Consider the following 25,609-nt stretch of genomic DNA (forward strand, 5'->3'; position numbering starts at 1 on the left):
TTGTCTTGTGGATTCGTCAAGTCATCACCTTTAAGTAGGACTGCTTGTATTTAAAGGTGGTGGTATGCATTTTCTGTGTTTTGCACCTAGGATGCCGGAAGGTGAATTCTGTTTGTGCTTTTGATCCATGGATATTACAATAAATATTTAACAACTATTGAGTGCTGGAGTTTGTTATTGAGTTGTACAGAATTCCTATAATAGTCATAAAGTTTGTGAACTCTGCCTACAGTAATACTTTACTAACCATGTGTTCTGTAAGGTGTTGGTACTGCTACATCTGAATTGGTGGGGAGGGGTGATGGTACATTTTGATTGCTTTTGAGGCAGAAAGGAGTGCATAGAATTGTAGAATATTGAAATTATCACAATGACTTGGGCAATGGAGAGTAAAAAGACTTGTGACTACGACTTTTGGAGCCTATAACAAGAAAAATAACCAGAGATCCTGTAGAGGTATTAAAGGTATCTGAGAAATTTTATGAACATTTGTATAAAGCAGATAAATGTGGAAATTGAGAAAGAGCACCAATGGAAATATTTATGGAAGATTTAATTATGCCAAGGTTAGAGGTAGACGAGGCTCAACACCTAACACATAAAATAAGAGGAGATAAGTGTTGATGTATAGATAAATCTTCAGGAAAGTCTGCAGGGAACAGGTGGTATTCCTGTGGATGTTGGAAGGGAAGAAAGTAATAAAATCAAAAAGATTTTGTTTAACAGTGTTTTAAAAGGAGGGGTCGCACGAACATTTTGGAAGAAAGCTTTGGTGGCTGTATTCCCTAAAGACAGTAAAGACCCATCAGACCCAGCTTCATATAGAACCATTTAAATTTTAAACAATGACTGTGATGCGTTTGTCCATATTATCTAAAAGAATGGCAAATGTGTTGTCAGAATTGATAGATATGGATGAACGTGATTTTGTGAGGGGAGACAGACATTTGACAACGGTAATGGAACAGTGATGATCCAGATGGAAGCAGAATGTAAGAAAGTACCACTGTTGCTGACTCTTGATGCAGAGAAAGTTTTCGACAGTGTAAGCTGGGATTGTAGGAGTAGGGCAATGGAAGCATTTGTATTCCCAGATAAAATGATAAAGTTAATTAGGATATATGAAGGAATGGCAGGAAGGAAGAATTTAAAGTGGAGGGTTCTTTAAGGGTTTGAACAGAGGAACCAGGCAGGGGTGCCCTCTTTCTACTTTATTTGCTTTATATTTAGAGCCATTTGGAAAGAAAATAAGGCACACAGAAATTCAAAGATGTAGTTGATATGATCAAGAAAATTTGGCTTTACATGCAGATATTTTGTACGTGATAAATCCCGAAAAGGATATCTCATTGTTGTGGAACATTTGAGACTGTTTCAAGGCTTTTCTGGATATAAAATTACTGAAGATAGAAAAAAGGCTATAGCTGTGTATTATGTATGCACATAAGAAATTTTTCAGCAATACCCATATTTATGGGGACAATACAAGATAAAGTATTTAGAAGTTTGGACTAAAAAGGTCTTCTGTTATGGCAACTCCCAAGGATATATGGGAAGAGACTAAACAAAAGATAATCCAAAAACTGACAAATTGCTGTCACTTGTTTATGGATAGGAAGATAAAAACAGTGAAAATGTTTAGTTATTTTAGTTTTATTCAGTGGGTCTGGCATGTTTTTATCGACCACAGGAGAATTTGTGGACAATATTTAATAGAGATGAAGGAAATTATCTGGGAGGGGAAGAGGGCATGAGTGGAATGGGACAAGTTGATTTTTTCAATTACCCGATTTGAAGGGATATTTTAGAGCCACACTATTAAGGCTCACGTACATAATACAAGTAAATTCAGAATGGAAAAGGATGATGACGCAGGGGGGTAAGTTCAAGAAATAAGGATAGTAGGATTTTGGATAATAACCATTCATGAATATTATTATATTCAGAAAATAGCAGAAACTATTTTAAGAACTATGCCAACATGAGAATGGACAAATGAGATTTTGCCAATAAGGATGATTGCAAGTGGGAGTACAGAAGATGGGCAAGAGGGGGTTGAAATTTTTTACAAAACTGGCAGTGGAACTAAGGTACTGGGAGCAAATAACTAGGGAAGGAAAAGTAATAAAGTAGCATGAGGCCAAGCAGACATTTGGACTGCAGGCTAGAGATCACCTTCCCTACCATATGTTGATATCAGAGTATAGGCAAAGGGAAAGGGGTAGGGGAATCTCAAGTGAATGGCTAGAGTTTTTACTTTAATCTAGAACAGAAGCTACTGCCATAAAATGGATAATGAATGTGGTATTTAAATATTTCACAATAAGTATAGGAACCAATCAGAGGAGGTTAGAAAAAATTGGTAAGAAAGATTGAAAAAGCAATTTACAAGGAAACAGTAGGAGGACATGTGTGGGTTCAAAGTATGCAATGAAGTCCAGAAGGTTTAGGAATTTTTCTTGGAAATGTTTGCATGGGTATTTTTCTACCGTAAACGTAACGGAAACATACATTTTTGGGAGTGTCATGAAACAGATTGTAAAAATTCCTACAGATACTCTGTCAGAAATATTCGACGAGCAAATGGCAGTAGCCAAGGAAATGATTCTTTTGAGCTGGGCACAGGATCTGAATTGCCTAGGCATAGGAAGGCCTAGTTAAGTTTAATTTGTTGGCTGCCAAAAAAAGTTAAAAAAAAAAAAAAGTTACTAGAAGACGTAAATCAAACTCTAAACCAACTGTTGAATACTGTAAAAGAATTGGAAGAAGTATCTTTAGAAAAAGGAATAAACAAATTACATAAAAATAGATGGAAATTGTAGAAACAACACATGCAGAATAATAAGAAGGATGAGGAGTGAAGTTTAATGGAAGGCAGGAATTCAACAATTTGTGTAATGTTAGACTAATAGTTACAATGAACTAAGGTATGTAATATATAATGTATGTAAAAGTAAAAATGTTAATTTTATTGTATATTTGCCTACGTCTTAAATGAGAATTTAATAAAGGTGTTTAGAAAAATAGAATATGCATTCATGTTGTTGAGCATAAGTTTTCCAGTCTTTGTTTTGCGGTTGGTGTTACAAGAATCTTTTGTTTGCTGAGACAAGTTATTGCTCTAGATTGTTGTGTGCTATTTTGGGAAGTTTCTCCTTTCTGTAATGCTGTGCTAGAGTATATTAGATGTCCTTACATTTCACTGTTGCAGTATTCTTAACCAGTGAAATTCCCTGCCATGGAAGCCCAATGTTGATCATTATACCAAAGCGTACTATTGCTTTAAGGTATGCCAGACATCACACACGTGCTCTTCGCATAGCGTAGGGCATAAAGGTGACATCCGGATGTACCATCCTCAAAACTTCTTTGCCATCGGTCTGAACACATCTCCACTTCATTGGTCTGAACGCTTACGTCGTTTCCACCAGGTTGAATTCCGTTTTCATTGGCCGGTTGAATGCCTAGGTCTTCTTTCTGGTACCAAGCTTTTGCAGATAAGTACCCCATTGGGGTTTTGTTTTTTCTTAGCTTTTTTGTTGCTCTGGGGGGGGGTTAATGTCATCCAGGAAGGGTAAATGCCAGTGCAGGAGACAGAGTCCCTAAAAAGGCCGCCACATTGTCTTTTTTGCCTAGGTGCTTTTCACAACTATACGACTTGTTCGATTTGTCAGGTTTTCATCCCAAAAGGCCTTTATAGTTGTCTTTCTTCCCTTTCTTTGTATCTTGAGAACCAGCGCCTTAAGCTTCTCTCTAAAGATACAATGGAAGAAACTTCCCGCCCCAAGGGTAGGCTGTTAAGGAAGAAGGTTAAAAAGTTTAGACCAGAATCTTCCACTGTCAAGCTTCTTCTGGGTGTTCTGTTGGGGTAGATGAGAACCCGGAGGCTCGCCCAGCTTTGTTGTCAGAGTCCTTTGCCATGACTGAGTTAGAGGCCGGCGAGGATCTGGCTGGCAGCACAAGACTTTGCAGGCATCCAGTTTGGACATTCAGGAGGAACCACGGTTGATTATTTTCGAGGGGCATAGAGGTGTTCCTCAGATTTTAGTTAGGGAAGAAGTTCCTACTACAGTTGTTATTGAATGCTGTCATGGGTCAGAGCCTTCTAAGTTTTATAGGGCCGAGGTTCCTTTAAAGAAGAAACAAAAACTAAACCCATTTCTCTTGCTCCTAGGGATCCACAGAGTGCGTTTGTTTAGTGCTTTGATGGAATTAAAACCTCCTCAGGGCATTTCTCTTCCTGCACCCCATTGGGCCTCTACTCCCCTTAAAAGGCCCAGGGAACAGGAAGAGTCTGATTCTGATGAGGAATACCTTGCTTATTCTTGCCATATTCCTTCTTCTTTAGGCTATGGGTCAGAGGAAGAGGAGTATAATGGTCCTGATACTCCCTTTGAGGGAATTTTATTTGGGGACTCAATCACCAGGATGATGGATTTTTAAAATGGGATTGTACTCGGGTCTCTTGACGTATATAAGGGGTACTATGAGTTGTTGCAGATGGAATCTCCAAAACCTTCTGCTGTTCCTCCTGTTTTGGTTGCTTTTTCCAGTGCCTCTAAAGCTCCTGATTTTCTGTCAAGAAACCCGATAGGTTTTATTGGATGCCTGAGGATTGTAACTTTTTGTACAGATGTCCTGCTGCTGACTCCTCAGTGGTGTCTGTAGCCTCTGACAAGTCTTCTCAAGTTATTGCCTTCTGATAAAGAAAGCAGAACCATGGAAAGGCTGGTTAAGAAGGTTTACACCTCTGCTACTCTGGGTTTTAGGGCTATTAACGGTCAGACCCATATGTCCAGGTATGCGTTGGCTCTTCTTTCTCATGCGTGTCAGCTTATGGGTAAAACTTCTGCTCTTGGCTTTTTAGGGACTTCTCAAGTGGTTCGTCATTCTATCAATTGTAGTTATGATGCAACAGATGCCTCTTCTAGGGCTGCTGCTTTTTGGTTCAGTGATGAGGAGGTATTCTTGGCTTAGGCTTCAACCTTTACCCGATGATATCAAGGTTAAGTTGATGGATACACCTCTTGATAATAAGCTTTTGTTTGGGGAAGCAGCTGCTGGTTTGTTTTAATTTCCTTCAGGATAAGGTGAAGGCCTTGTAGGAACACACAGTGGTGTAAAATTTTACCATAACAGTTGATGCCCTTTCCTTCACTGTTGTAGTATCCCCCCCCCCGAATCCTTTTCTTTCCTGTATGTACTGGTTGCCTTCTGGGTTTTATTAAACTGGTGTTCCTACTGGGGCAATCATTTCTGAGGATGATGCATCCGGATATCACCTTTATGCCCAACGTAATGTGAGGAGTATATTTGTGATGTTCAGTATACCTTAAAGCAACAGTAGGCTTTTGTATACTGGCCAGACATTGGGCTGCCCTAGGCAGGCAATCCCAAAGGTTACGAATACTGCAACAGTGAAGGAAAGGACATCAACTGTTATAGTAAGATTTTACATAACTGTACTGTACGTTGAGGGGGTTAGAGAGGTGCTGCTCCAAAAATGCTAGCTTTGATCTATGCTATTGGAGCACGTTATTTTCCAGTCTCAATGAGTTGTGATTACCACAGTGATTTTCCAGTGATCGCATCTTGAATTTACATGGTATAACTAATGAATGTCCATGAACTTGATGGAAGACTTGAAGTTTTATATTTTATGTGCTAACCTGATGATGTGGGCTAGCTGACGGATGATTTTCAGCCATGAACCTGCCTAAAGACAAGGCAGTCGTGTATCTAAACAAGTTGCAAATATATTAGTTGCAGAACAAATCTCAGTAGTCAAGCAGTTGGGATAAAGCAGATGGATACTAAAGGTACCCACATATTTGAAGATGCACCCAAATTTAAATTAGCGAGATGCCTGTAGCAGAGAATTAACATACTCTGAGAACTTCAAAAGCAAAGAATAAAGTTTGATCACGTAATGGAGTTCAGGATTTAATAGATGCAAGAAACAATACACTGACAATAGCTGTCAGAAGTCAAACTGCTGTCCTTGAAGTGGGCATGTAGCTTTATTGGAATACAGTTTTTTTATCAGATGTTTTTTAGACTAAATGAAAGAGAGTTCCAGACAGACATATGTTAGAAAACCTGTTTACTATTATTAGTGGAGGATTTGAGACAACAACATAGCCACACATTCAGCTTGGGATCTTGGAGACTCCTGGTAAGAGAGATGGAAGAGCATTTTAAGAAGAGGTTAGCGGTTGTGATTAACCAGGGTTTGTGACAGATAGTCGAGTAGAAAGGTGTCAGTCTTTGCAGTGGGCATCCATTCACACTGGCTCTGTCAGTTAAGGAGACGGAAAATCTATAGCTTTGTTAAAATGTCACTGTAATCTTACGAATTTGCTAAAAGGTGTTTATGACGGATACAGGACTAGTGATGTAATGCACTAATTTCTATAGGTGGCTGTGTATTGACTTGACTTGATGGTAGATTATGCTGGCTTATGTGATGAATACCTTCCTTAACTGAACAGCCTTCAAAATTTCAATATTTTTAATGTTGGTAATGGCGCTGTGGCATAGAAGTAGAAAGCCCTGACTATATTCATGTGAACTTAGTTTAGTTAGGTGCACATATGCCTTTAAGAACTGGCTGGGAAGGATGGGCGAGAGTGATGGTGACTGGCTTGCCTGTGCTGGGGAGGGGAGGTGGCTCTGGATCACCACATGGCTGACCCCTAGTGGAACTTCGAGCCTGTGCATTCATAGTGCTCTGTGGTCCTGGGAAGGTAAGGAGAACATGAAGTGCCAGAGGCATGCTTCCCTTCAGTGGTCTGTGATTGTCCGATTAGAGGAACCACCAAGGGGAGACTGTTATCTGAAGTTGAGTGCATAGGCTACCCTCCACGACATGTAAGCTTGCATAAGGGCTGATGGGGATTCTTGGGCAGGAACAAGTGGACCATAAGGGTCTTGTTTCACCCATCTACCATTCTGTTGGAATGAAGGGGTAAACTGGGTGAAGGTGGAAGTGCCTTTGGGCAAGGTCTTTTTTTTGGTGACCTCCCAGATTGTTCACTGTCTGCCATGTCTTGGTGCCCCTTAAGCTTCACAGAAGGTAGGTAGAGGAGATGTGGTTGCATTGCTGTCTCACCACCCCCCCCTTATGGTAGGGGAGACTCCTCCCAACCTGGGACCTACCCTTAATGACATCCCCATGTACATTGTGTAGTTGTGTCATTGCAGTTAGCATGCTTGTAAGGTGCTGTGCACGCACACACTGCTGTAGATGCACTGCACTAATTCTTAATTTAAGCAATTGTGTTGATGCAGGTGTTGGTCATATAGTCATAGATATGAACGTTTTTCTTTTTTCTAACTTCCTACAGGTCCAAACTGAGATTTTCAAGCAAAATTTCCCCTGCAGCAAGTGTTAGCAATGTACCTTCACCTGCCATTTACTGCTATGATAGTAGTAGTTCGGTAAGAGCAAGTATGTTTGTTCATGAGTTATGTTTTTACTGATTTTAATAGACCTACAACTCTGCTCCTCTGTGCACATTTAAAGCAAATCATTTATCTGTGTTCTTTTCAGGTGTACTGCTTCTTGATGTCCTAGGTCAATGTAGCTGTTGAATGTATGCAGTTTTTTTTACTTTTGTTGACTGGGTTAGTACCACTGGTTATGGGTAGTATTTGGGGGAGACATTGTACTGACTAGGTCATTTGACTGTGGAAATTCCCCTTTTATTTGTCAGATAAGTGCAGTGAGGTTTTTCACATCCATCTGGACCATCACCAGCTCAGGCAGAAAGTATATTTGTTTAATGTCTCATTTTAAGCTGGCATCTTGGTAGTGCACCCCACATGTTTGCCACACTGCAGTGTTTGTAATTCCTACTTGAATCCAAGCACCTGATGTAGAGAGAGGGACAGACAGCCTTCTGATCTTCATGATATTTGTTAAGTGTGCCATCTGTTGACTAGTGACCTGCTTCACTGGGCTTGGAACCTATACAGTTATAGCTCTGTGTATAGTGATACCCTGGTTGGACATTTGATGCTGTTTTTACAGTAATTAATTGTGACACAGATATCATTCTTCACTGTTACTGTCTAGAAGAATTGTCACTTTCTCCTAAAAAGCCTGTCATCTATCCAGCCTCCCAAATAACAGCTTATCCTTGCTTCCTTATTTCCCCCGGGGGGGGGGGTGTCTTGTGGAGGGGAACTGCTGTCATCCTTGTAGGCATTGGAGGTGTTTTCCATTTTCAGTGTCATCCTGAATATAAGCAGTATTACTGGAGTTTCGAACCTCATGTGACAGGTTTATGGGACATAGTACAAACATTTATGACATTTACTCCCTCAGTGTTAATAATGGTCCTGTCACCTGCAAAAGCTTACTCTGAAATGGTTTATATTGATATAGGAGTCAGAGCACTGGCGTTAAGCTCTCTGGAGTAACCAGATGGATCCAGCAAAATGTAGAGGTGCTCGCTGGGCTAGTAAAAAGAACTTATGTACTTACCATAATGTGACATCTGTGTTGTCCACTTTCAATGTTCCTCACCTATGGGTCTCTGATCCGATCATCGGATCCGGCTCAGCCACATTCTCAAGACTTTGGATTGCAATCTAGAGCTCCTCCCTTTCCCACAATGCACCATGCTGTTCTTATCTCCTCAGATCTAGTTTGCTGCCTAATGATTGGTAACTACAACAGAACAGGTAAACGAATTAAAAAAAAAACTCAAACCTGGAATATGAAAAATTTGTATTATCCTATAGATATCCTTCTAAAAATAAGGCCAGGGGATTACTGGGAGGGACTGTGAGGAAGAATGAAAGTGGGCAACACAGATGGAGCATTATGGTAATTACATAACTTCTGTATCTGATGTTGTCCCTTTCATTCTTCCTCACCTGTAGGTCAGAGTCCCGAGCGACAAAACTCTTGGGAGGCCATCAAGAAGCATATGCCTCAGCATGGTCAAACCAAAGGTATCTCTGTTTTTGGAGACCATGCTCAACCTGTAAAGTGTCACAACTGTAGGAGTCTTTGAGTATGTGTCTGTTGCACAGATGACAACGACAGGCGTTCTGAGTGAAGAAATATATGTATTACTTATATATCTTATAGAATGGGTTCTAGAAAGAAGATGGATGAAGGATCATTAGGGAACTTGAGAGAATATTCCAATCAGTAATCTATTAGGTCAATGTATTCTTAAAACTGCTTAACATAAGCACTTAGCAGGAAAAAGGAAATAAACAGGTGGTCAGCTTGCTGGACTGTTTGATCTAATGTCATATGAACAAAATTGTATATGGATCTCAAGGAGGTGCAAGAAGTGTTAGTCGATTATTAGAAAAATTGGAAACGATAAAGAGCAATCAAAGGGATGATTAATGTTGGCCTTTGCGGTTAACTTGGTTAACAAGGAGGGACAGGTCCTAAGGAATATCCTATCATTAAGAAAAAAATGTAAGGTGGCTTGGCAAACAAAGCCTCAAGCTCTGAAAATGATTTGTCGAGATAATAGCAGTCAGGAGAAAGGTTTTTCCACTATGAAATTTTGTGTCTTATTGCTCATAGGGTCAAGGGTTTCTGTAACATTCTCAAAAGGATAACTGTGAGATCTGAGGACGAAGAGGGGTCTCTCACAGGAGCTCTAAGCAGCAAAAAAAAAAATTTTTTTTTGTTCTTAAGGAAACTATGCATAATCTGGAAGATGTAACTGAAGATTAATAGAAAACTTGCCGTGAGCTAAAAAAGGTTGACAAGAAAAATGATGAATTGCAGAGGTAGAAGCTGAGAGGGACCCATGCTCTGAACAGAAGCCTGTGTAGGCAATGTTTTTCCATTCACTTCTATAGGCCTCCTCAATAAAATTGTTCTAGAAAGCCAAGTAATGTCAGGAACAGAGAAAAACCTGGTTGGACTATAATACAGTCAGTGGAAGTGGTGGAAAAAGTAGGATTGGCTGAATGGTATAGAAAAGATGATCAAACTTTCCCAGGTGAGATAATAGATGCAAAATAAGTGCCAGAAATCCGGGATGATGTTGCAGAGGAACCATAAAGGAGAGGGGGAAGAGGAGAGACCACGAAAGACGGAACTCGGTTGGCAAGTATTAAAATTAGATTTGGAGAAATCATATGGTTAGCTAGAAGGTTTGGAAATTAGATATTTGATCTCTACAGGGGAAGTAGGAGATCCCAAAGGAGATCCCAAGCCCCTCTGGGGATGTAGTAATTAGTAAACGGTTTGAAGAAAAATGCCCATTCTCAAACCCTCAGGGCCCCTCTGCACAAGGGGTAAGAACAAGTTCCTCCTTGTTTGCACATATACTAAGTTACTGAGATATTGTAGGTATGCCTCTCAGTAATCCTCAGAGAGAATATCCTGGAAGGTTTGCCACGTGAGTAGGATAGCTCCGAATGCTAGGACATAGGTGTGCAACCTGAGCTTCAGGGAACACTAATTGCTTAGAACCGTTCTTCGCTTGAAAAGACTCTCCTCCCCTTACTCTGTATGGGAAGCGTTCTTGGTCACCAAGACGGGAGGGGGATGGGCATTCTGCCTAGGAACAGATCATCTGACTGTGACCATAAGCGAAAGAGATGTTTGTAAATTGGTTTTATAGGGACCGATGGAGTTTGAGGCGGATGGGAGTGACAGTGCCACACACGATCCCTCAATGATGTGAAAAATCAAAGAAGTTTGTGATATTCAAGTGAGGAGTTATGAATTCCAGATTTTGCACAGGGAATAGATTTGTCTGTTTAATTTGGTGTAATAGTGTGTGTCCTGAAAGAGTACAGAGTATATGCAATCATCCTAGCGCAGAAGCATTAGGATGGAGTGAACCGTAACCATCCAGAACGACAGTGTACTGTTTCAGTAGTTACTGACCCAAAGGGGGAGCGGAGTTGTGAAATGCGTGAGACTTGCCCATTGCATCCTATGTCTGGGGGCCAAAGAAGTTTGAATTGAAACTGCACTGAATCAACAGCTCGAATCCGAAGGGGGTTTTGGATCCGAGAAGTGATCGACAGCCATCTGTTGGATTCTAGGCATAGGAGTTAGCACATAAGAGAGTCCTGCACGTTAGGGATAGCTTGATGGTATGATCCAGTGGGTGTGGAATTAAAAACTATTAGACGCCAGAATTCTGACAGATGAGTTGAGATCCAGTATAGGGTGCAATATTCATGGAGTACTTTGGGACAGTGAAGATAAGTGAGCCATTCAACAAAGTGGCTGTTCATAGAATAGTTCAAGATCAGTGGAAAAAATGAGTTTAGCATAAATGGTGTCAGAGATGGACTAGAGCATCCCTTGGTGTAAATTCCCTTTTCAGGCAAGTACTTGTATTAGTGGCTTAGGGGAGAGGCAAATAGGTTGCAACAAGATTGGACCCAATAGCTGAGAATCTGATATTGCATTTGACTGATAGACTCTGTTGCATGAATCTCGCATGCAAGTGAGTTGGTGGCATCAGTGGTATTGTGGCAAGAAAGAAATCCAGACCCAAGGGACGGCCTCATGGAGCTACAACAGGGCATGATGACCCTGACCTTCATGCTTTATTAAATATACAGACGTAAGGAAAAACAAATTCCAGTCAAGCAGTGCCAGGATGTCCGTGACAACGCCTGTCCACAGAGCGCAAAACACAGCCCTTTCCACTATGCCACCGTGCCTTCTGAAAGGAAGAAGAAAGCCGTACCTTTCAACCTCTTAGCTCAAGAAATCCAGATGAAGGCTCCAGAGAGTACAAAAATATTAAAAACAGAAATAGGGATACCTGTCATTCTCCTACAGCAAAAAGTCCATAAATGACGGGGGGGGGGGGGGGATTAAGTCTCAAAAATTAGGGACTCTGTAACGAAAAGTGTACAGTGTTGAGGCATGGGGACAGATTTGAACCAGCACCCCAAAAACAACGATAGAAGGATTGCCTGCCAAAAAAATATTGGCACTCTCCTAAGGAAATGAAGCTTCAGTGGTCTGTCAAAAAAAACATAAATCTGGTGTGAATAGTTTCAGAATGAATGAGTTTCTGGATCCCCAGGGAGATACTGTACATAGAAGGAATCAACAGCCAGCCTGTCAGATCAGAGGAAAACTTCAGATCGAACGAAACTGCACAGACAAACAGTTCGGACCTGACCATGTCGCAACCCAGTTGTCTGACCAGGAGAGCAGCTATTCGAAGGATCCCGTACCTCTCAGTTCTTGCGCATCGGAAAAACTAGAGAAGGTCTAAAATCAAAGGAACAGATTTTAACTATTTTTTTCTTTCTTGGATCCTAAGCCTAGGATCCAACAGGTAAGTGTCTGGCATCCCTTGTATCCGAGCCCATGAGCCAGAGCAGATCTGACTGACTACAGCATTGCTTTTGAGGCATAGGATCTGATGCAGTTATATTTGGGTCTAGAGCCTTTGGATCCAGAGTGGTTGTGTGAAAGCTTGTCACCTTGGATCCAGGGTTATCAGATCTGACATATGGCAGATCACTTAGAATGGATGATCTCTTTTTGGATCCAGTTCCTTTGGAATCTGCCATAGGTCTCAACTGTCCATTTTTTTTTCTGTCCAGTTTTAAGTCCAGATTACTGACTTGTATTTGCCTGTTCCTCATAAAATTTGCTGAGGAATGAAACCACTAAGTAATGGCATTCATATGGGTTTTTCAGAAAAAGATTCTTTATCTAGTCAGATCTGAAGGTTTTTGGGATCCAATAAATAAACCAGATGAGAGAAAACTTTAAAGGGACCAAACCTGTCAGATCCGAGGGGAATTAGGATCTGAAGGAGGCCCTAGGACTGACTGATCCGAGAAAGAATCTGAGATCACAGTGCTATTTTGCTGCTTATTTTTATTTAATTTTTTTTTTTAATAAAGTGGGATGTGAGCCCCAACAAGAACAGCAAACGTTTGGTAATTTTCAGTGACCCAAGGCCAAGAAAGGAAGTTGCTGCCCATGTAAACTTCTCTCAACCACGTAGGGCAAAAAACTGTACAAAGCCCGAAAGACAAAAATGAACCATTTTAATATGTTGCTCTGAAAAACTTAAGGTTTTGCATTATGGATTTTCTGAAGATTATGAAGTCTGAATCTTGAAGGTGTGTCATTTATCTTGTGACCATATTTAATGATTGACAGAAAACCACAACTTTATGAGTAACAGTTCAGAAAGATGAAGCAGAATCAGCACTTCAAAAGGAAAAACATAAACAATGGACACGCTGCTAAGCAACGTACAGTAGAGGGGCAAGCACAGAGACCTTTTGCTGCCCGAAAATAACAGAAGAACCTGCAGCAGCTAGATCATAAACTGCCAGGACCCAAGATCTAGGAGTATAAGGAAAGAGAAGAAAGGAAAAGAACAAATCTTATAAAGAAAAGGGGAACAGTCAAAGTAACGGTCTCAACCAACAATGACAATCTAAGGAACCACAAGAAGAAGAAGGAAGCCATCTAAAGATACCAGGAATAGTGAGAGGACAGGTAGCACCAGCAAAAGAAGCACGGTGCATTCAATACCTGATTCCCAGTAAACTGTGAAGACACAAAGATGGATTATAAATAAGTAGCCAAAAGGAAAATGACTGTGAAGGGGAAGATGGAGAAGTCATAGACCTTACTCCTTTCCTGTAAAAACCAAAGCACATCATAAAATAATACTAAAAATGTGAACAGAAAAAACATTTCTAACCACAAACTACAAAGCAGCTTTAAGAAACAGAACAGGAAATTGGATAATTATAGGCAAAAAAATACTACTTGGTGCTCAAGATTCATAATCCTTCGTCTCACCACTGTGGTGGCAAAACAGATCTGAGGAGATAGGGACAGTGTGGTGCATTATGGGAAGAGGAAGGAGCTCGAGATTGGAATCCAAAGACTGAACAATGTAGCCAAGCTTGATCCAAAACCCATAGGTGAGGACGAAAGAAAGGGACAACATCAAATTCTGCGTTTAGAAAAGAGCTGCAGAATTCCAACAATTAATATTGTGGTCGTTATTGGATGGGAGTTCCAAGTTTGCTTTTAGTGGAAGAGTTGCATTTTTAACTGAATAGGTATGACTAGCAGGAATAAGATGAAATGAGTCATAGTAATAGTATGAAAACTCTACTGACCTCTTAACACGACCTCATTTTGTATTTTATTCACTTTACTAAAACTACTGTGTTTGCAGCCTTGCTGACCAAGGCTTACAATGGTAGCAGCACTTCAAATAGATGTTTTTCTATATTTAGTCTGCTTATTTGTTTTTTTCTGTTGCTCTAGTCAAGTAGGTTTTATTTTATTTTATTTTTCTAGTCAGCTAGACATCACTTCATCTAGTCTTACTGTGAAGTTTCTTAACCACCTTTGCCTCCAGTTGGTTCATTTGGGGTGCTTCTGCTATGCTTTTCATACGAGAAATGAGAAATGGGTAGTTTGAGACGCCCCCCATTCAGAAATGCTAATAGTAACTCTTCATTTAGTTCTGATAGCTCAATGGTAGCCATCCTTCACCATATCAATGTCTTGACTTTAGACTATTTTTAATTTCTTTATCTTTAATATGGTGTCCAGAATGCACTGACGTGCGTCTCGTGCTGCATGTGTTTTTTATTTGTCTTGCTGTTGCTTTTTGCATGTTGTGGCCAACACTGTGTCTGTAGCAAACCCTTTTCTTTCTGTGTAGTTTTTTTACTCCAGAGCCTTGCAACCATTAAGCCCACCCTCTGAACAGGCAAGCTTATTCTTTCCCTTTTACCAAGAGATTTCACTTAGTATCTAGGCTGCCATGAAGATGCTGTGTGCCTGGCAGTTAAGGCATATTTTAGGGCTAAATGCACCCCCCCCCTCCCAGCAGCAGAGTTGAGTGATATGCTGCCAGTTCCCACCCATTCACTATGAAGAGTACTACCTTCTGGTGGCTTGATGAGTTTAACACTTGCCCCATGCCATGTATTTGCATCCCAGATCCTCCTGTGAGAGTGCTTTTCCACTATGTGATAGGTTCCACCCCAGACTTCTCCATGGTGTGCTGCCCATGCTCCTTGTAGTGCCATCAAGAACCAGAACCATGAATTGAATTCTGGTCATCTTGGTCATAGTTGGGGCTTTATTCCTGTATGTCACCAGTGCTGACTTTGGTCAATCCCCATTTTGTGTGCTATGGTCAACATTGTGCCCATGGTCATCTATGTAACACAAGCAGAGTGATCTAGATCAAAGTGGAAAAGGTGGTGATGGTGTGTGATGGAAATACAAGGGATGCTGAGGTGTTAAGTTTTGGAGGCAACCCTTTAGGGGAAATTAGAAATAATTGTACAGAGTATTATATTTTTATAAAGTAGCAGGCAACATTACAAAAACTAAACCAGCAATATTTTGCCAGTAGGAAAATATGCAGTTGAGATGGTAGAAAGTAGGTGGATGAAACTAACAAAGAAACCGTTTTACCTGAAGCAAATAAGTCAGAGGAGAAACGTGATTGAGTGGGAATAAGCCAACCAGTTGTTTGATCTGCAGGTCAGAGATTATTCCATGTCAGGAGCTGTTGGCAGAATATAGGCAGAGAGAGAGAGAGAAATTGGTGCATATAGAATGAAAGACCAACTCTGGTTGGGGTTTTAGTGGAACCAAGAACTTAATGTGGTATTAAGAAAGGGGGAATTAGTAAGGCATGTAGAATATTATTTGAAAACTGTAAGAATCAGTCGGAGGAGAATAAAAAAGTGGATTAGCACAACAAACTACTAAGAGCAATGGGAGGAAATCTGTAAGGGATATTTTCATGGAAGACAGTCAATTTTATACTCAAAATAGATGGCATAGGAATTTTCCTGAAGTGGAGAGACTGTATTAAAGATGTGAAAGGGGAGAGAAGAAACTGGAAATAAGATTGCAAAGGATCCTCTGTCAGATTCAGAGTAACTGTTTGAGATTAGAACAGAGATTAGTCAGAGGGAACTAGGTAAGTTTTTGGGAGAAGAGTAAAGAGTTGGTAGAATTTAATGGTGCATTGAAGAATGCCCTAGGGCAGATGCTGTAAGGATAAAAGGAAGTTACTAAAGAGAAGGTAATGCCAAGTTGGAGTAGGGGAGCTAGAATGTTGGGACATATGAAGGATGTGTTATCATCAGCCCCCTTTTTCTGTTTTCTACATGGGGTCAGTGTGTGTTGTCAACTGTCGTCATCTGTCTTTGTTCAGTGTCACTCTCGTCTTCTTCGACAATTATGCCTTTCTATTGCAGGTCTTCTCTCGCACAATATATCCACCTCTTTGCTGGATGCCCTTGTTTCCTCTTTCCTTCTTCCTGTCTATCCCAGATCATCTTCACTAACTTGTCTTCTGCTTTTCTGCACATGTGCCGAACCACCATAATCTGTTATCTTTGATCTTTTCTGCAATTCAAGCTACTTTTATCCTACTGTTATGTCCTTATTTCTTCTTCTGTCCCACAGTGTGCATCCTACCACCCATCTCAGGCACTTTGCTATTGCAGAATAAGGGGAACTGTACAGAACTGGAGGAGGCACAAATGTAGTGTGTGCTTCCTCAACCGCTTTTTTACTGCCCAGGTTTATATGCCATACAGTAGTGCTGGTTACACCATTATTTTTTACACCTTAATGGTGTATCAGCAGCCAAAAAAGCATTAAACAGAAAGTGGAAATTAAGGGCTAGCCTAACCTTGGAAAGTATATTGTGTATAAAGGAAATAGGTGGACAGGGGGGTGCTTGTTAGATGGGGGGAGCACAGGATACATAGTCAGAAATGGAATGCATGACACCTGTGTCTCCACAGTGAGGGCCAGAGTGATGGAAAAGAAACAAGTATATGGGGCAACTGAAAATAGTGCAAAAATCAAACAGTAGTAAAGGCATTTAGGTTTATTCATTGGAAAATGTCTAGTGATGTTAAGACTTTATAAAAAAATGAATATGTAAAGTTAAAAAGTATATGATTGCTGTGTGATTCTGATGATGGCTTTGGCTATATGTTGCATAAAACTGTGATCAGTAAAGTTGATTAGTAATCTCACTGCCATCCTTGCTGTGAAGGTTTATGCTGCAAGTCCTAGCTCCACCTTTGTACAGTGAAATCCAGCCTCTCTCAACAGGGTGACCACCGTGCCCTGGCCTTGCAAATGCACAGTCCTGTTCAGCTCAGCTAAGTTGGTAACAAAACTTTCTATTGCGTAGGTCATTATGCTAGAAATTTTTATGCTATAGAGTTATCAGAAAATAGTTGCTTAACTGCAGTCTTTCTAAACACATGCATATCATCAAAATGTAATCTTATTTTCCCTTACTCTGCAGATGCTACTCTTCTAGTTTTGTGAGAGTGGTCTTATTCTGCAATACTTCAGCCTTTGTCAACACTTCTAAATAATTCCTGATACTTTATTCCCTGCAACACTTTCTCTTATTTTTGCCATGTTTTAAACTCCATTTTTGTTCTATCCCATTAACTAGCTGTCCTTTTTGAAGAAATTTCTGTCTTCCCCATTAATTTATGAATCATTTCCACCACCCATTTCTTTATACATAGACAAGCACCACTGTCTTAATTTTGATGTTCATCGTGCATACAGCTGCAGTCATTACAGATGGGTTATCCTGCCGTCAGGCGGGTCCTCGGTCGGCCGAATTCCAAAGTCTAGGTCCGGCGTCGGTTGTCGTCGCTTCTTCCCTGACGTCAGTGCAGCAGGGGTATAAAAGAGGCAACCGACGCCATTTTCTTCAGTCTTCCTTGCCGCGCGGTGCCCGAAGCAGAAGCAGTTCGCAAGTGCCGGTCGGCCAGCTCCTGAGATTTACGAACAGTATTTCAGCCGAAGTCTTCTTTAAAGCTAAGTACCCCATTGGGGAAACTTTTCTTGCCTCAGACCGATCTCAGACAAAGTTAATAATTGCATTTCTTGTGGGAAGCAAATACCGCATAAGGATTTTCACTCTTTCTGTATACCTTGCTTAGGGCCAGACCACGACGTCTCGGCCTGCCGTTTTTGTGCTAGGTTCAACAAGCGCACTATTAAGCTCGGGAGTTCGCCCTTCATTATTTTGGCAAAAAATTTAATTATATCATGTCGTCGGATACACCGACGCCAGTTTTAAGCAAAAGACACAAAGACATGGACCGACATCCGAGGTCTGCACCAAGTACTGAGACCACGCTTAGGCCGACTACCGGTTCTCAGCGAGGTGCCTACGCAGCCCCTGACTACCAATGAAACTATTTTTCCGGTGACTTCAGTACCCGAGGTCGCAGGCTCCTCGGTCTCCATTCCCACTGCAGATACCATTTCTGAAGGCGTTTTCAGGCCTACCACCTTCTCTATTAAATCCCTCACTAAATCTAAAGCTGCCATGAAAACTAAAAAACAGGGTCCTCAGACCTCCTCTCAAGGCCCCATGCCTAAAAAACAGATGCTTAAAATGGCTGAGGATTTGATAACTCTCATCAGGGGTTCTCAACCCCCCTCTGACAAAAGACCCAGACTGGAGGAAGACTACCCTTCCTCAGACCAGGCTTCTATTACCTCAGACCATTCTGAGGACCAGGATTATGCCTATTCCCCTTTTGAAGACTCTGATGCTGAGGAGTCTGTTCCCTCGGTTTCCCCCCCTGAGGACTACTCTTTTGGGGAAACCCTTCATACATTGAGGGAGCACTTCCACTGGGAAGGCCAAGATTACTCAGATTCCAAGAAAAGGCTCAGGGAATTTTTACTGCTCCCCCAGCATTGGCCCCTGGCTATCCCTCCTGTTTTAGATATTTTGGATGATGTGTACGCGGATGCCAGTCTTAATCCAGATTCTTTACCTCCAGCCCTTGTTAAACCAGACCGGTATTACCAGGTTCCTGATTCTCAACAGTTCCTTTACAAAAGCCATACTGCTGACCCAAAAACAATTTCACAAGGTGCCAATGGAATAAAGGCCTCTACTGCTAAAAACCCTTTACCTTCAGAGAGAGATTCTAGAGCATTAGAAAGGTGGGGGAAAAAGGTGTATACATCTGTCACTTTAACCATGAGGGCATTAAACTGTCAATTTAATATGTTAAAGTACCAACAGTTTTTGTTATCTCAGCTGAAAAGCAAATTGACACAAACAGAACAACCAGATTTGAAAGAGTTGCAGGATTTGTTGCATGGAGCAGAGCAAGTGGTTAAACATACCTTGCAGTGTGGTTTTGATGCTCCAGAGGCCTCCTGTAGAGCTGCTGTCACGAGGTCTGTCATACGTAGGCATACTTGGCTCAAAGAGCAAACCTTACCAGATCATGTCAAAGCAAAGCTATTAGATGCACCACTTCAAAAAGATGTATTGTTTGGTGTTAAAGCTGAGGAGGTACTAAAGAAAATGGAGGAAAAAGCCAAATCTATGCAAACAGTGAAAGATTTCTTGCAGGTGCAACCTCCACGCTTCAGCAGAAACTGGCCTTCAAAAAATTGGTCCTGTCCAGCCATGGACAGACCTCAAAGGGGCAGATACAGACGCCCAAGGGGTAGAGGACAACCTCAAGGATCTTACAGAGCTAGACAGTGGCAAGCACCAACCCCAAGAGGTGGAGAAGACAGATCACAGTCATTTAGAAAACAGACACAATGACTTCCCCCTATGCCTGCCAAACAAAGCTATAATGGCAGCACCTTTGGGCGGAAAACTGGCATTATTTTCAAAGAACTGGCACATTATTACAAAAGACAAATGGATTTTGGACATTATAGACAGAGGCTACAGGATCCACTTTCACACCCTTCCAAAAATGAGAGGCTTGCCAAACCTGCCACAAAATCAATGGGCAGAGGCACAAAGACAAATTTCCGCTCTCATGGATATGAAAGCAATTCAAGAGGTACCTGCAAAAGAACAAGGTCAAGGTTTTTATTCCAAACTTTTCTGGTACCAAGGAAGGACAAAGATTGGAGACCCATCTTAGACCTATCCATCCTAAACACATATCTACAGGTGCCAAAATTCAAGATGCTCACATTACAGCAGCTTCTTCCCATGCTGGGCAAGGAGACTTGGCTGGTAACGTTGGATCTCAAGGAGGCATACCTGCATGTCCCTATCAGACAAGATTGCAGAAGATACCTCAGATTTCTTGCAGGTTCAACCCATTACCAATTCTCTGCATTGCCCTTTGGCTTATCTACTGCGCCCAGAGTGTTTATGAAATGCCTGGCATCAGTAATTGCCTTCTGCAGACAACAAGGAATACAAATCTACCCATATCTGGATGACTGCCTGATCCAAGCGGACAGCAAGGACATTCTATTGCAGCATCTGGGGTTTGTAATAAAACTGTTAAACTACCTGGGATACACAGTGAACAAAAAGAAATCAAAACTAATACCTTCTCAACAGATAATTTTCCTTGGTGCCAGCTTAAATACAACCACCCAGATGGCCTACCTCATGCCTGACAAACAAGGGCAAATGTCTCAATACTTCAACAAAATGTCAACTTTCACCAGACTAACTGCAAGGAAAGTCCTGCAGGCTCTGGGATTCATGGCATCTTGCATCCTACTAATACCATGTGCAAAGCTGCATATGAGGAAACTACAATGGTACCTAAAAAACTTATGGTCTCAACACAGCCACAGCTTGGAAACAATTATACCACTCATTCCATGCCTTCAAAAGGAATTTTTGTGGTGGGCTCAAGCATGCCAAAGAAACACAGGTCTCCCTTTCTGCTTACCTCAAGCAACTCAAATCATCACAACGGACGCCTCAGACTATGCCTGGGGAGCACACATGGCAGATCAGTGCATTCAGGGAAGATGGTCCCAAAAAGAGAAGCACCTACACATCAACCAAAAGGAGATGCTAGCCGTGCAAAATGCTCTCATGACCTTCAAAGACCTACTTCATTCAGGCCAGCTATTGATAAGGACAGACAACACCACAGTCATGTGGTACATAAACAAATGGGGAGGAACTCATTCATACCCCCTGTGCAGGCAAGCCATGACCCTGTGGAACACAGCACTGGAATTACAAATTCAACTACAGGCACAATTCCTGCCAGGGAAGGAAAACACACTGGCAGACAACTTAAGCAGAAATATGACAGACCCACACGAATGGAAGTTGCATCCTCAAGTCTTCTCAAAGATAACTCAGGCATGGGAACAGCCAGACATAGATCTATTTGCTACCCACAGAAATTACCAGTTGGAAAAATTCTGTTCAAGGACCTATCATCCACAGGCCTGGAAAGTGGACACACTCTCTTTCAATTGGACAGCATTGACAGTCTATGCCTTCCCGCCTCTTCCTCTACTGACCAAAGTTCTATTAAAGGCCAGAGCAGAGAGGCCAAAAATGATTCTCATTGCTCCAGACTGGCCACGATAGCACTGGTAACCTCTCCTAAAGAGCCTAACACACTCACCACCATGGATCCTACCTCTAGTTCCTCTTCTGTTGTCCCAGCACAACTACAAAACACTTCACAGCCAGCTAAAACCCCTGAATCTAGCTGCATGGAGAATACCTTAATTTCCCAACAGACTCTCCTCTCCAAGGAGGTGCAGGATGTCATCTTGGAGGCCAGAAGACCCTCTACTAGAAAAGCCTACTCCGCCAAATGGAAACGATTTTGTTCCTGGAATCAAGAAAGGGGCCAGAATCCTTGGGTAATAAATATACCTCAAATTTTACAATACCTAGCTGAGATGTTAAACAGTGGCCTTTCCTTCTCCTCCATCAAGATCCACGCTTCAGCCATTTCTGCACAATACAATACAGATCCTCCTTTATTCTCACATCCTCTATTAAGGCAGTTCCTCAGAGGGGCAAAAAATATAAAACCCCCAAGGAAACCACCAGTCCCAGCTTGGGACCTCAACTTCGTATTGGAAAAACTGACCCTGCCTCCCTTTGAACCGGCTTCTTCAACAGAGCTACAATACTTGTGGAAAACAGCCTTCCTTCTGGCTATTACCTCAGCACGCAGGGTTTCGGAGCTACAGGCCCTCATGGCTGTGCAACCATTCATCATTTTCCATCAGGACAGAGATGTCCTTCAAGGATGCATCTGCAGTCATAACAAATGGGTTGTCCTGTCGTCAGGCAGCCCTTCGGTCGGCCGGATTCCAAAGTCTGGGTCCGGCTTCGTCTGATGTCGCACTTCACCCGACGTCATCTCTGCTGGTCTTCAGGTATAAAGGCATCAGCCGACGCCATTTTCCTCAGTCTTTCTTGCCGCTACGGCCAAGCAGAAGCTGTTCGCAGGCCGGTCGGTCAGATCCAGAGATTACTACTACCGAATACTACTTGAAGACTTCTAAAAGCTAAGTACCCGTTGGGGACTCTTTCTTGCCTCAGCCGATGTCAGAAAAAGTCAATAACTGTTTAACTTGTGGGAAACAAATACCTCATAAAGATTTCCACTCTTACTGCCTGCCTTGCTTAGGCCCAGACCACGACGTAGCAGCCTGTTCGGCCTGTGCTTCCTTCAACCGACGAACGCTTAGGCATCGGTCAGAGTTTGCTGAACAGTTTTTCGGATCCTCCGACTACCCAAATTGTTAAAAAACACAAAGAAAAAGACCGACACTCGCGGTCCGCGGTTTTGGCCGAAACCACGGTTAAGCAAGCCGCGAGTGTCTCGGTTTCGGCCGAAACCGAGAAAACCGGTCAATCTTCAGCCGAATCCATGACTACTACTGAGGCTCCTGCTACCTTAGTTGAGACAAAGATGTATTACCACTGCTTTCCAAAGTGTCCTCGGGCAAGGCTGAACAAAGTAATAATTCCAAGTAGAAAACCTTAGTTGAATCGGCCTCAGAAGTTTTGCCTACTACTGTGGTTCCTAGTGATTTATCAGACACCATTCCTTTGGATGTCTCTACCCCAGCACGTGGTGCTGCTAGGCCTCCTGCAGCCATGTCTATTAAGGCCTTTGCCAGGGCTAAAGCAGCCAAAACTGTTAAATCAGTGCCTGTTAAGCCCCCCTCACACAGGCCCACTTCTAGTTCACAAATGCTTACTCTGGCAGAGGATTTCATATCCTTAATTAGGGGATCCCAATTTCACCCAGACAGGGCCTCTCAACCCCCAGAAAAGAGACCTAGAGCAGAGCCCCCCGAGCCAGTGTCCTCTGATGATTCTTCGGATGACTCAGACATTACAGATCAGCCAAAGGCTCCTTTTTCTACTTATGAAGATTCCGATGCTGAAGAATCCATTCCATCTGCCTCCACCAGAGGAATTTTCCTTTGGGGAAACCTTACATGCCATGAGAGAACAATTCCAATGGCAGGGACAAGATTTCTCAGATTCAAGAAAAAGGCTTAGGACATTTCTGCACTTACCACAACATAGGCCCTTAGCTATACCTCCAGTACTGCCTGTTGTGGATGATGCATTTAATGATGTTTGCACTGCTCCTGATACTTTACCTCCAGCCCCTGCCAAACCAGATAGATTTTACAGGGTGCCAGACACTCATCACCACCTATACAAGGCCCCACTTGCAGATCCTGAGACTATTTCCCAGGGGCCTAAGGCAGTAGCCTCGACCTCAGCAAAAAACCCTATTCCTTCTGAAAGGGAATCCAGGTCCTTAGAGATGGGGAAAAAGTTTACACCTCTGCTACTCTCTCAGCAAGAGCTTTAAACTGTCAGTTTCATATGATCCAATACCAAGAGTTTATGCTTGATCAGTTAACTAAGAAGCTGTCCACTGATGACTCCTTAGATAAGAAATATGTTTTAGAAATGGTGAATAACATTCAGCAGGTTAGTAACCATTCTTTAAAATGTGGCTATGATTTTCTCACTGCCATCCTTGCTGTGAAGGTTTATGCATAACAGAGTCCTAGCTCCACCTTTTGTAACAGTGAAAATCCCAGCCTCTCAACAGGGTGACCACAGGTGCCCTGGCCCCTTGCAAATGCACAATCCTGTTCAGCTCAGCTAAGTTGGTAACAAAATGTTTCTATTGCGTAGGTCACATTATGCGGCAAGCAGAAATTGTTATGCTATAGAAGTTGCTCAGAAAATAGTTGCTTAACTGCAGTCCTTTCTAAACACATGCCATATCATCCAAAATGTAATCTTATTTTCCCTTACTTTCTGCAGCATGCTATAACTTCTAGTTTTGTATTGAGAGGTGGTGCTTATTCTGCAAATATGTCTTCCAGCCTTTGTCCAACTTACTTCTAAATAACTTCCTGATACTTTATTCCTGTAACATTCTTTCTCTTTATTTTGCCATGTTTTAAACTCTGCATTTTTTGTTCTATCCCACATTAACTTTAGCTATCCTTTTTGAAGAAATTTCTTGTCTTCCCCATTAATTTATGAATCATTTCCACCACCCATTTCTTTATACATAGACAAGCACCACAGTCTTAATTTTGATGTTCGTCGTGCATACAGCTGTAGTCATTACAGATGGGTTATCCTGCCGTCAGGCGGGTCCTGTCGACGAATTCCAAAGTCTAGGTCCGGCGTCGGTTGTCCAAATGTCGCTTCTTCCCTGGCGTCAGTGCGGCGGGGGTATAAAAGGCAGCCGGCCATTTTCTTCAGTCTTCCTTGCCACGCGGTGCCGAAGCAGAAGCAGTTCGCAAGTGTCGGTCGGCCAGCTCCTGAGATTCGAAACTATTTCAGCGAAGTCTTCTTTAAAGCTAAGTACCCGTTGAAACTTTTCTTGCCTCAGACCCGATGTCAGACAAAGTTAATAATTGCATTTCTTGTGGGAAGCAAATACCGCATAAGGATTTTCACTCTTTCTGTATACCTTGCTTAGGGCCAGACCACGGCATTTGGCGTCTCGGCCTGCGTTTTGTACTAGGTTCAACAAAGCGCACTATTAGCGCCGGTGAGTTCGCCCTTCATTATTTTGGCAAAAAATTTAATTATATCATGTCGTTGGATACACCGATGCCAGTTTTAAGCAAAAGACGCGAAGACAAGGACCGACATCCGAGGTCTGCACCGAGTACTGAGACTACGCTTAGGCCGACTACCGGTTCTCAGTGAGGCGCCTACGCAGCCCCTGACTACCGATGAAACTATTTTTCCGGTGACTTCAGAACCCGAGGTCGCAGGCTCCTCAGTCTCCATTCCCACTGCAGATACCGACGCCACTCTTGGCGGGGAAACTGAAACTGAAAATTTAGTGAGGCCTACCATTTCTGAAGGCATTTACAGGCCTACCACCTTCTCTATTAAATCCCTCACTAAATCTAAAGCTGCCATGAAAATTAAAAAACAGGGTCCTCAGACCTCCTCTCAAGGCCCCATGCCTAAAAAACAGATGCTTAAAATGGCTGAGGATTTGATAACTCTCATCAGGGGTACTCAACCCCCCTCTGACAAAAGACCCAGACTGGAGGAAGACTACCCTTCCTTAGACCAGGCTTCTATTACCTCAGACCATTCTGAGGACCAGGATTATGCCTATTCCCCTTTTGAAGACTCTGATGCTGAGGAGTCTGTTCCCTCGGTTTCCCCCCCTGAGGACTACTCTTTTGGGGAAACCCTTCATACATTGAGGGAGCACTTCCACTGGGAAGGCCAAGATTACTCAGATTCCAAGAAAAGGCTCAGGGAATTTTTACTGCTCCCCCAGCATTGGCCCCTGGCTATCCCTCCTGTTTTAG

At 42.2% G+C, this 25,609-nt stretch overlaps 2 protein-coding genes across 2 annotated transcripts in view; both read left to right on the forward strand.

The window, feature by feature from the left end:
* XPC (XPC complex subunit, DNA damage recognition and repair factor) overlaps positions 1-25,609 on the forward strand; it is a 1,641,424-nt gene that overhangs the window by 251,024 nt on the left and 1,364,791 nt on the right. The gene's annotated exons all lie outside the window — the stretch shown is intronic.
* The window catches only part of LOC122807657 (sorting nexin-19-like), a 266,826-nt gene that overhangs the window by 125,347 nt on the left and 115,870 nt on the right, over positions 1-25,609 (forward strand). Inside the window, exon 4 of the mRNA XM_044078599.1 lies at positions 7,347-7,440. Coding sequence (XP_043934534.1) covers positions 7,347-7,440 — 94 coding nt within the window. The remainder of the gene's footprint in view (positions 1-7,346; positions 7,441-25,609) is intronic.

This window comes from Protopterus annectens, chromosome 7.part1 (assembly GCF_019279795.1).
Source record: "Protopterus annectens isolate FY-2018-M chromosome 7.part1, PAN1.0, whole genome shotgun sequence".
NCBI lineage: Eukaryota > Metazoa > Chordata > Ceratodontiformes > Protopteridae > Protopterus > Protopterus annectens.